This window comes from Kockovaella imperatae (genome assembly GCF_002102565.1).
Source record: "Kockovaella imperatae strain NRRL Y-17943 chromosome Unknown BD324scaffold_13, whole genome shotgun sequence".
Lineage (NCBI taxonomy): Eukaryota > Fungi > Basidiomycota > Tremellomycetes > Tremellales > Cuniculitremaceae > Kockovaella > Kockovaella imperatae.
Genome location: NW_019028953.1, coordinates 353891 through 365898, shown reverse-complemented (window position 1 = coordinate 365898; position 12008 = coordinate 353891). Strand labels below are relative to the sequence as shown.

Sequence of the window (12008 nt, the reverse complement as noted above, 5' to 3'; positions counted from 1 at the left end):
GACTGAGTCTCGTATGTCATACTGAATGATTTGATCGAACAAATGGAATCACAGAGTTGAGTAAATGGAAGAATAAGATGCGAGAGCGAATTAAATGTAGTTCTGACAGTGCAGATGGTTTCTGCTCCCTGAAAGAAATGATCAGGTCCAGACAAGATTCAGATCAAATCCGGTGTCTGAGCCGCTAGATTCGATCGCGGAACGAGCGATGTATTCTGCCATGCACCATCATGCTGCGGATCGGACTTGCTTAGTATCATCACATGGATTTACGGTCTATCCACTATTGCCTACCCCTGTGCAATGCGACAGTGAACTCGGCACATTTCTGTGCTATTCAAACAAAACCTTGCGTTCCTTGACCAACAATAAGATTACTACCACCGTCCTTACCGCATTGTTATCCAAATGATGCGCGCCGAAATGCTAAAGGGATGGAGGACAGTATGCGATTAGGAGATACCGTTGATCGAATCAGATCGGTGTCGTTACCGCCCCTCCTCTCAGCTCTTGTCTGTAACGATTTGCACAACCAAATCCGAACACCGACTCATCCTTTACATGTGACTCACAGAAATGTCACCAGGGACACATTACCTTTTCTATCTTTTGTATGTCTTCCCAGCGTGCAACTTACATGCAGATCCAGATCCTCAATATTCCTGAAACAAGAAAAAGAAAAGAAATTTTGTGCAATTTGCTCGCAGATCCCAAATGGATCCCGCAAACCCACGCAGATCCTGTAGTGTCTACATATAGTAGACACATAGCGCCTTCCAACAACTAAGTAAGGAGGTAGATGTAATCTTTCTTCTATCCTCAGAGGGATATTCTGATCTTATTACAACCTTCTCCAACTACTTCGTGTTCGTGTTCCATCCCAATCACTAGCAAATGCAACTAATCTACTCTTGCAGCTGCCTTGGGTGCAAAGTACAGCAGTCCAAACATCAAAGCTATCCCTTTCTGACAGAAGGTATATTTATTTTTTGGTGAAAAGCGTTGCATGCTGACACTTGCACAGAAAATTCTCGACGTTTCGGAATCACAAACCTGACGTTGACAGAACATCATCGAGGAGACTTATTGAGGCCCAAACAGAATCAGCTCGAAAAGGCACTTTCAGATGAAGTCAACTCTACCACCACCTCGGCTTTTTGAAAGACATTAATTTTCGCCTTGTACTAATCATAGTCTAAAAATTGTGCACATCATCTTACGTGGAGGTGGATCTAAATTTGCAGCGGCGTCACAATTCCCCAAATCAAGATAAAAAAAAGCTTTCAGGAGTAGTCTCGGTTCATAGTAATACAATCCGGTTTTTTTTTGGACATGAGAGATGGTTCTGGTAAGTTGTGGTCGATCTGGACTGGCGCTACTGAGCATGTTCAAATACAAAAAATCGAGATCTTTGTCACTGAATCATCGTGTCTCGTCATTGAACACAATAAATAACACTGTAGAAGTGAACGTGCGAAGCAAGTTTCCTTGTTTTTGTCAGAAGAGCGACCTCTCCTCAACTAGATTGGTATGGCTTGATGTATTTCCCATGCAACCTGAAATGAAAGTCTTATTAGTGAGAGCCAGTCCTGAGCGTTGGTCTTCCAACAATGCGTCAACCGCACTGAGCGAAGCAATGTGGAGAACTAGCAAATCAAAAAGCGGGAACCGATGCCTGTCTTCGATATAACGATCCGATCTCCTACCGCCTAGCATGTGACAAGAATCTTTCCCTCCGGGAGAAAGAAAACATTTCGCGATGAGAAGACTGAACAGAATATCTTATACGAGCCAGTTGTGATACGGAACGATACACCTATGGAAGAACGCAAGGCAAGAAGGAGGAGCCAACAGGGTATTTTGCGAGGAGTTTCGTTCTTTCTGGAAGTCGAAGGCAGCAGATATGCTAGAGAGTCTTTCGAATACGACCCACTGGCTGTCAGAATTGTGATCATTTGCTTCTGCCTCTTGTCTCGGCATCCCACACTAGCAATGTCAAAAAATTACAGTGCCCTTCAGATCTTCGAAGTTCGCATTGATGATTGCTGTTCCAAGTGGATCGGTCTAGTATACGTGACCTAGTCCAGAGTTGAGAGACCGGAGGCGAGTCGGAGATTACTGTTAGGATACGTCTGAGCTAACACCAACTCATCCTTCACGTTTGATACACACGAAAATCCACACACACACAGCCTTTTCTACATTTGCTATACTTTCCCAGCGTGCAACTTGCACGCAGATCTAGACGCTCCCCAATCTCCCTGAAGTAGAAAAAGGAGATCTTCGTGCAACTTACACAAAGATCCCAGATAGATCTTTCCCAGCATGCAACTTACACGCAGATCCCAGATAGATCTTTTCCCAGCGCGCAACTCGCACGCAGATCTTGTAGTGTCTACATAGTGAATCCATAGGAATTTTCAAAAACTATATAAGGAGGTGGTCTGTAGTCTTCTTATCCTAAGAGAACAATTCTCAGCAAAGTCAACTTTGTTACAATCCCTTTCAACTTCTTCACCACTTCACAACATCGCCTCATTGCATCTCAATCACAATCACTCCCAACCATTCTTGCAACTATACTTTTCACCCAGCTGCAAGACCCAGCCGTCCGTACACCAAAGCTATCCCCTTCTAATAGAAGGTAAGCTTATTGCACCCCTCTTCTATTTGGTAAGCCCCGCCCGTAACAATTTGTAAGTTTACTCTTATGGTGTCATCGGACGTACCCTGACAGCCAACTTTTCAAATTCGAACGGCACAAAGATTCTTCTGTTGAGTCTGAGCGATGGATGCTCAACATTGAACAAGTTGCATATAGAAGGATCGAAGGATAACACAGAAACTAAAGATGATTTGATGGCGAGATAGAAACGGAAGCAAATACTCACACTCCCGACACCTAGAGCGAGCAAAGAGATGCAAAGAGATCTTCTCGGGCAGTCGATCACGGACATTCTTGTGCATTCAAACAGACTCGCGTGTGAAGGACAGAGGACCCACAAGAGCAGCTGAGACTTCGCAGAGCGATACGAGATCTTCAGAGAGTCTCGACCAGCACCTCGAAGAACCAGCCATCTACGAGCAGGTCTGTGTACCTGTTGTATTTTTAAAGATCGAAAGATTCTCCAGGTATTTTATTTTGCAATACACTCTTACTCTCGTTTTGCATCTCTTCAGCTCTCTAGTTAATCACGTTGTTTCTTTGACCCAACTCAAATCTTCACAGTCGTTCGATAATTAGCCAGGTTCACACACAACATCCGTTGTGAGTTACAATAGAATGGACACCATCATTCTTCGGCCGTTCATACATTGTTTGGCCGACTTCGGCTTCGCAATTAAGGATTTTGGCATCGTGTGAGAATGATCTTGACAGTCGAATCCTAATTTGCAAAATTTTGCAAATGGAATGATTTCTTTGCAAAAGTGAAAGTTGAATGTTGACTCGAGCGAGCCTGTGATGATGCTGCAGATGCGTCATCCACACAGACCTCGATACTCTGTATGAGCTCATCATCAATCAGCTTCACTCGTCGCCCACATACAGAACATAAACTCAGGGAGTCGGATGACGCGATAGGAGGGTGCCGGCGGACTCAGAAGCAATTCTTGTCATTGCTATACTGTATATCTTCCTTTGAAACAGCGGCTCAGCGCAGGACGGGCGGGAACGAGGCCACTGAGAACTGCCGTCAGAGAACGCTGTCATGGACCAGGACAATCGTACATGACAAGCTTCGAATTGGTCTCCCTTCGATTGGGTCGTAGCCGATGGGCAATGGAGAGGACTTGAGGTACATTAATTTTGAGATGAGAGGGGCACTGTCATGCGAAGCTACATGGCGATGCTCGGTCCACACGACTAGAGGCAAGATCACACAATTGTGACGCGCGAGGCAGATGCATCGCATCGTCATTCCGCCTGGCACGAATAGAATCTGCATGAGATGAAGATACAGTACATTATCATCGCAATGATGTACAGTACTGTATGAGCGATTGATTTAGTCACCCACCATAGGCGGTTCTATTTCATACCACCTCAAGAGCTTGACAATAACGAACACTGTCTATCTAGCGGGGATCCTGCTTGCGAGTCTGTGGCCCTTGCTCCGGTCTCATCACAGGTGAGAAGATGGACAACAATGCATCGTTGTCAGGAACACCGGTCGGCGCCGAGCTCTGCTAGACGAGCTTTACCCGAGCGTAGGACTTATGGAGATAGGACATTTTCTTCTTCATCGTGTACTTGTTCTCTATGAGCTAACCAACTTGACATCTCTATTCAGAATGTCACTATTCAAGTAGGACCCTCAAGCCGGATAGGTCTGTTCTTGACGACCGTTTTCTGTGCAGAACATGTCTAAACACGGCCCCGGGAGAGTATCGAGAGAACTAGTTTAGGTTTTTGAGGTTGTCTCGACCGGTTCGCCAAGGTCATCAGTCCTTTGGACCGGACGAGGTCCTCATCTGCCCCTCAAGACATGTGATTGCTGAGTAGTTTTTCTAATCACCACAGGCCAGCTCTCGGGATTCATCTACTGTACGAGCGGCGCTGCCGGATGGCGGAAAGACCTAGAAGGAGGCTTGAAGGATTTTGCAGGCTATGCTTAGTCCATCTTTGATTAGCGGAAGGATGAGGGTCAGCTGTCCGATCAGAACCTGGTCGACTCAAATGATACCTGTCAGCGGATTGAGACTGACGCGAGTGTTACAGGTCACACTGAGGGCGTTTGATGAGAGGGCGATAGGGATGACGATCATACCTTTTGCGTGCTCACGTCCCAGACCTTGTGGGGGAGTGAGTAGGGCTTAGCCCATCTTCTGCTCAGACACTCAGAGCCGCGACGCGGCTTGGAGAACGGTCCAGGCCGCTTGTACGAGGGAAAGTACACTGCATTTACGCGGCCAGGGCTGGTGGACCTGGCGTAGATGATGGACTTCCATGGCGTCTCTTCGGGATGATCTCTTGCGAACAGCACCCAAATTCGCCGCTTTGTGTCTTTGTAGTTGCTGTGGGTGGGCGTGGCACCACCTTTAGTAATCAGAGGGCTCAAAGTCGAAAATGAGACCTATAAAGACGTCGAAGGGCTGATAGCTTCCCGGTATCCAACAATTGACGCCACTTCGCCGTTGTGAGTCGTGAATCTCTGGACGTCAGCGCAATTCATTTTAGAGTGATAGTCAGCCTTGACTGTCTCTTGTGGAGATGTGAGGGCAGACAGAGACTTTAACTCAAAGAGCTCTGTTCATTTTATAAATCACAAATGACATCCAGTTCTGACAGAGTATGGCGTTCTGATTCTCACCTACATAGCCTTGGCTTGCGAATCCTTCTCACTGGCGGGTATGTCCGTATATCGTTCGCCATAAAATTGTCAGGCGAAATTGTTGGCTGCAAATCATCTGATATAAGTATAGTGGGGCCAAGGAATCCTTCTCTTGCGGGCTGAAGCTGGTAGTTGCAATCATGTTTGTGGCGACACTAATAACATTCATGAATTATCACCTAACTACTCGAAAGGATCTACAAGTCGTCGTGTGCCTCACAAATATCCCACATGCCCTGGAAACCTGATGATATGCTTCTCAATCCTCACGAGGCCGAGACCTTCTAGAAGTTGACAGGGTAGTCACCGGGGGCCAGACCGAAGTATCCGACCTCTGGCAGCGGCAAGTAGGAAATCTCGTTGTTGTACAATTTCCAGTCGACTCCCGTCTTGCCGATGGTGTTGGCCTTGTAGTCAAAGCTGGCTCCCTTACCAGCTCCGAAACTGAAAATGAGGGTACTGATGAAACCGGAGATGGTTCCTCCGACTGAGAGACCCGCGAAGAGCAAGAAGGCGTACTTGCCCCACCAAGCCGTGTAGTTCCTCTTGAGGTAGTACTGGAACAAGAACGACAGGTACAACGCAAGGGTGTAGTTCGACAAGTTCTGGTTACCACCCCAAGTGGCAGCTCCGGAAAGGGCGATGGCTGGGTGAACAGTTTGGAGGACGGTGCTGACTGGCTCCCAGATCCTGGTGTCGAATCGAGCACACTGCTCGGCGTCCATGTTGGCCACAAGTCTTCGTCGAATGACGGGACCAGCCTTCTCGCTCAAAGCCCAGGCAAGAGCCATAAGAGGACCAAGGAGGAAACACCACTTCAAAGCGGGGTAGAGAGCGAACAAGTTGTTGGTACCGAGGACACCGAAAGACACAACAGTGGAGTAGACACTGTGTGCGGAACCGCAGACCATGTAGTTCTTGTTGTCCCACTGGCACATGGTGTTGTCCGAGTCGTAGAGAGACTCGAGCAAGGCGATGGTGGAAACGTACATGATGACGTTAAGGACCTGAGCAAGGATGTGCGATCGGAACATTGCACGAGGGGGAATTCGGGCGTAGTGGGCGTACTTCAAGTCCTGAGCGAAACTTCCAGCGATGGCCGTGAACGCATCACCCAACATGAGCAACATCAAGTCGGGAAGGAACTTTCCGGGGAACCAAACACCTGGCAAGACGTTCCAGAGGATACCCAAGGGGATACCAACATTGGCGACGGACTCGATGACACACCAGGGGATACAGATGAATGTACCGATGACGGTCAAGGCCGGGATGGTCCACCATGGAGTCTCAGTGGGGAAGGCAGCGACGGTGACGATAGACAAGATGAATCCGACGAAGAGGACAATCATGTACCACCACTCGGGAACTTCAGGATAAGCTCGCATGATTCGACAGTTGCCGTCATCGAAACCGGTGTAGATAGACTGGCGCTTGCGCATGTTGATGTACATGCCGTAGAAAGCCTTCTTCAAGACGTTCCAGTAACGGATGAAGATGTAGACGAAAGCAAAGGTGATCCAAGTGAAGTTGGTACCTTGGTTGAACAGGTAACCAATACTGTAGTAGGGAGGACTGTAGGCTTTGTAAGCGTCCAGATCGAGTGTGTTGTCCTTGGGGTTGAGAATTCGGGTAAGGTTGTAGTTCTTCATCGTGTTGTCGAAGGACGCGTTGGAGTTGATTGGCATGTATCCGGCCCAGGAGACGTTCGCGAAGTACATCGCGATGAGGATAATTCCAGCGATGACCCTCATGACGTACTGCTGCAATTGACTGAGACGGGTCAGCAGAGTATAAATGACGAAAAGAGCAGACGACTCACGCGAAGAAGGGAGCGTTCATGGTACCACTTCCAGAGGTCAATGGGTCTAGGGAAGAGATGGGGTTGAAACCCATACCTCCCCAAGAGCCAGTAATGAGACCAAGCTTGAAGTTGTTGGGGGCAATCCATGTCATCCAGTTGAAGTAACGGATGGCTTGCAAGAAGTCGTTGGGAATCCAATACCAGACAATGAAGACACAGGCTGAAGCAAGGAAAGCGTGCCATCGGGTGATCTTCCACTTGTTAACAACTTCTCCCTTCTGGTCAGAGGAGACCAGAGTTCGATTAAGGGCGAGAGTGGGCAAGTTGGCGGGCCAGACAGCCTGAGTGGGGTACACAGTAAGTCGTCGGAGGATACCAGCCATACCGAGACCGTAACATTGGTTGGAGATGGCCAAAAGCAGGGAGTATCCATATCCAGACCATTTTTGGTCAAAGAACATGGGCATTCGGAGGACGATAAGACCGTTGAAGTTACCAGTACCAGAGGCCTGGGTGGCCATCAGCGTGGAAAGAAGTTGCTCCTTGGAAGACCATTCGCCTCCAGTGTTCAAAGTCCATCGAGTTCCAAACATAGTGAAACCCCAATCCGGAAGGATGACGGCCAAACCACGACCCATCGGTACCAACAAGAGTTGGATGAATTGACCAGGAATGGAGATACCGGGTTGACGGGGTGCGAAGACTGGAAAGACTTAGTGGCGTTTCCAGACGAGCAAACTCACATGTATTGACGAGGGTGGCGACACAAATCCAGAAAATACCCAAGAAGTACGCTCGGAACGACTCGCAGGGGGTGTCTGGGTCATCGTACGGCAACAAGACAGCTCGAACTTCCGCGTAACAAGACCAGTTGTGGCAGATTCCGGCGTCTCTGCAGACCTCGTAGGCCCAATCGCCGTATTCCATCTGGCAATGTTCATGACCGAGGGAAAGGTCACGAATGCGCGCTGCCCAGGCAGTGTCGAAGGAGTAGTCGTGGGGGATTTCGATCAACAAGTTCTTGAGGTAAAGGAGGGCTTCCTCGTCGTTCATCGTGAAGACGCTGGTAGCGACACGGTAAGGGTCTGAGCCAGGGGGAAGTGTTTCACCACCGTGCTGACCCGAGTAGCCGTCGACAAAGCGAGCCAGCCAGTCTTCGGGTGCGGTCCATCGGTCGGGTGTGACGGTACCATCTTGCTTCTTCTCGTCGATTTCGTCGTAGGTTTCCTGGTTTTTCCCATCAATGTAGTTGACGATAGGGTAGTCGCCCTGTTGGGACAGGGGAGTGTCGAGCTCTTTGGACATGATGAGAGTTTGATAGTTGGTGGTTGTACACCAAATGTGGGGTGCTCGATGGGAGGATGGCAAGACAAGCGTTCGCTATTTGTCTAAAACCTGATGGACCGGGAAAAGTTTTCCCCCGGCAGATCAGGTCAAACAAGCGGCGTCTTCGGAGTGCGTGCGATGAGGTCGCGGCCGTTGTAGGACGATAATAGGGCTGTTCTCGGTGTGATTGCATCTGGTGGCGCCCCGGGAAGGTCGGCGGTCCAGAATCTCGCGAAAAGATACGCATCGACAAGGCTGGGTTTTGATCCGGGCGAGGGGGCAGCAGCGTGAGAACGCGTAGATAGCGAGATTCGCATGCTTTTGCGCCTCCCTCTGATTGCCCCGAGTAAGCTGCCACGCGGGCCCCCCCTCGAGATAATAATAGTGAGCCCTTCTCGCAAGAGAGGCGAGTATCTGCGAAGGGTCTAGTACCGTTATGGAGAGGAGGTACGTACAAACTGAGATCGAATGAGGCCCCCCCCGCCTTCCCCTCTTCCAAAGCCGGTAAAACCTCCGCCGGGTATACAAAGTCAAGGACCGTATCAGTGAGTCGAGTCCCAAAATAGCTCACCTAGGGCGGGTCAGGTAGAGTAAAAGAGGCGTCCAGGAACGCCACTGAAAATTTTTCAGAAACCGCCACCCATGATCTGACCGGTTCCGTGGCCGGATGGGATCTTTGTTTTACGACTTTTTTCTATCTTCCTGCATATTCGGGAGCGTACTGAAAACCTTGTCTGGTACCGTTCTTGCCTCAACCGAGTAACCCGGGTCAATATCGGACCGTTACACGTCGAGTCCAACGGCGTTTAAGCCGCCCAGGACCACATCCAACATTCACAATGGTAATCTGCAGGTGATAAGAGAGATAAAAACGAGATGGACGAGCATCATCAGCTCAAGATCAAAGGCTGGAGGAGGCGCCACGGTCGATCGGCGCCGATAGGCTGAGATGATATCTCGCAAGATACGCGGCGAGAGTGTACATTCCAAGTAGACGCTTATCCCGAAACTACACAGTTGCAAAACAGGAGGTGCGGGGGAATACAACGCCACTCGGTTGAGCATACGGTTGTGTGGTGCGGATGTGTGGGTCTTCCTCTGGGGCACGCGGAGATGTCACTGGGCTCCGGAAAACATCTTGTACAGGAGCCCCCTCACATCCAGAGGCGATAGGTATGCCAGAACGGCATCATCGCCGCTCAAGGCCAGCGCCGTGAAACGAATGTCTGGTACGGTTATGCTGTTATTGATTCAACCCTGACTTATCGCAATCTAAGAGATTGCACGTGAATAACTCACATTCACACCTAATGTCAATCATCACGCTAGATAACGATTCTTATCGGTCTCTCTCGCCGTCCTCTTATCATCTGGGCACTGGCTCGAAGAAGCTGCGGATGCTTCTATCTGCTCCGCGAGGCTTCTTCGGTGACTTGACGTTCTCGTTCTTTCGCGACGGGGGTTTGCCGATGCCTATGTGCTCCGTGAGAAGAGCGAATTCCTCCTATCATCTGTTATCAGTATTTTCTACCCTCCCTAGGTTGGATGATTGACCTTGGGAATTATCCCACCGGTGGCCTCTTTATGACCCCGAGCAAAGTCACCGCCAACTCTATCCATGAAACCCGGTATGGCATGTCCAATATCCAGTAAAAGCTGTATGAGATTCGCTGCGAGCGGAGCTCAGTATTGACACCTTTCCTGAACCCACGACGCTCTCCATCTGGCAATGTCCTCAATGTGGCTGCGATACGACAAGAGAATGAAACTCTACCATCCGGATTATACGCCGTGTTTGCGCACTTGACAGCGATCGTCAGCTGCCAACCGACGCGAGATTCCACAGGATGGCTGACCATGACCATGACCAATTTACCACTCTTCCTGCCCAGCGTTCCTGCCCATCTGGTCGCAATCACCGGATGGACTGTTCGAGACTCAACGCTTGGACGCTGGGCCGACTCACTCTGGAAACCCGTGGAGATTGTGATAAGAGCTATACGGCCGTCTTGAGAGAATTTGGGAGCTAAACCGCTATTTATCATGGTTCTCGAGGGATTCTTGACTCGACTGACCTGTCCGTGCCCACTTCTGGGTCTCATCCCCGACATCAAGCTTGCAAAGTTTCAAGTAGGCATGCGAGGCAACCGCTTGAGGCGTGTTGGCTTCCAAGAGGATCTATACGAGCCGCTTCAGCGTGACGGCGGCATCTCGCATGCCCAGGTCTGTCACCTTCCATGCTTTTGGGACTGGATTGCAAAGTCAGCTGATCTTGCCACCATACCCGCCACCGACCATCATACTCGGCTGTGCGCCGTGGTGCATTGATTGCAGCGACGCTATCCGCCAACGCTTTGGAGCCAAGTCTGAACAATAGTGAACCGGACAGTCATCGGTTGATCAGCGAACACTCCCACCTTTTGGACAGTCTGCCCAGCTCTGTGGGCCAGGGCGGCTGACCCCATTCCGCAGCGTTGGGTCCAAGGTCTTCGCGATTGTCAGTGAGCTTCCACCAATTCACTGACCTCACCTCCTATCAGACCAACCAGCGCTCGCCATCCTTCTGATTTGACGAACGACGGAGCGAGGTCACGCAGGAGCAGGTATGTTAACAGCGATGTAGTCACGATAGGTGGAGAGTGGCAGGCTGTTAGGACGACGGAATGATCTGGCCACTGCGTGATCGGCGTCGTCACGCGGGATCTCACTTACCTCGTGTGAGTAATGATGATCTATGATCAGTGTTCGAGCTTGACCATCCTCATCCGGGTCAAAGATCGGTGGGCCAGGTCGGCTGCCTTGATCTAATACAATGACTCTCGAGACACCACTAGCGGCGATCCGTTCCACCTCCTTTGCAGAGTGGACATTGTTGCCCTTTTGCAAGTGCTGAACCTGGATGCAAGTCTCAGGAAGACCCAGATGAAGTAGAGTTTTGTGCAGCAAAGTTCCAGCTGAATGTCGATTAACGATCAGCTTGAGTACAGGACAGTCATCCGACTCACCAGATAGACCGTCAGCATCCTTGTCAGGAGCTATCAATACCGGGAGCTGTTGTGTCGTTCTGACTTAGCATGTGAGCCTGACGTCGGTTCATGCATTACACAGACTTGCATCTCGATGATAAATTTTTGAGCGGCCAGTATCGCTCGTGCGGGAGCTGGCCACTCGTTGTATGATGGGCCAAACTCCCTGCAAGCCAGAGATCTATAGTCAATGCCGTTGCCCTCGATCGATGGAGAGGCTTCCGCCTTGAAACGCTTCGGAGGAGTCGGCTGCGAGCTGCCAGCATCGAGAGCCCTCAATGGAGGAGTCGATGATCCCTCAGACATCTCTTGCCCTTCACTGAGCTCCCGTTTCATTTCGCAAGCAGCGACGATGTGCTAGCTGAAGGTCTATCGACAAGGCAGATTCCGGCGGACAACTGGATGGTTCTCGATGACGTACAAACCATATTTCGGTCACGTGATTACAAGGCACAATGAGTCGGTGATGACCGCTTCTCAATTGCGATCAGTCATATTTCTTCGCGACGCGATCTGATT

At 49.9% G+C, this 12008-nt stretch overlaps 2 protein-coding genes across 2 annotated transcripts; both read right to left on the bottom strand.

Annotated features, from left to right (window-relative positions):
• Positions 1-5617: 5617 nt before the first annotated feature.
• BD324DRAFT_609926 (oligopeptide transporter 2) lies at positions 5618-8442 on the bottom strand (the record flags this gene model as incomplete). The annotated part of the gene is made up of 3 exons (XM_022014180.1): positions 5618-7106; positions 7156-7840; positions 7881-8442. 3 exons carry the CDS (start codon positions 8440-8442, stop codon positions 5618-5620), a joined length of 2736 nt encoding a protein of 911 aa, XP_021869013.1.
• Positions 8443-9680: 1238 nt separating this feature from the next.
• BD324DRAFT_634900 (hypothetical protein) lies at positions 9681-11869 on the bottom strand. Its single transcript, XM_022016771.1, has 13 exons — positions 11578-11869; positions 11469-11527; positions 11176-11417; positions 10994-11138; positions 10881-10950; positions 10759-10829; positions 10696-10712; positions 10539-10641; positions 10430-10489; positions 10320-10390; positions 10175-10265; positions 10035-10133; positions 9681-9936 (listed from the first exon to the last, which is right to left on the bottom strand). The coding sequence occupies exons 1-13, from the start codon at positions 11823-11825 to the stop codon at positions 9830-9832; spliced, it is 1383 nt and encodes a 460-aa protein (XP_021869012.1). The 5' UTR covers positions 11826-11869; the 3' UTR covers positions 9681-9829.
• Positions 11870-12008: the final 139 nt, after the last annotated feature.

Excerpts from the sequence above, each read along its gene's own strand:
- BD324DRAFT_634900 (XM_022016771.1), bottom strand. The coding sequence starts at position 11,825 with ATGAAACGGGAGCTCAGTGAAGGGCAAGAGATGTCTGAGGGATCATCG. Across the intron at positions 11,418-11,468 it reads GGATGCTGACGGTCTATCTG|CTGGAACTTTGCTGCACAAA; the intron begins GTGAGTCGGATG and ends ATCGACATTCAG. Across the intron at positions 10,830-10,880 it reads CTGGGCAGACTGTCCAAAAG|ACTTGGCTCCAAAGCGTTGG; the intron begins GTGGGAGTGTTC and ends ACTATTGTTCAG.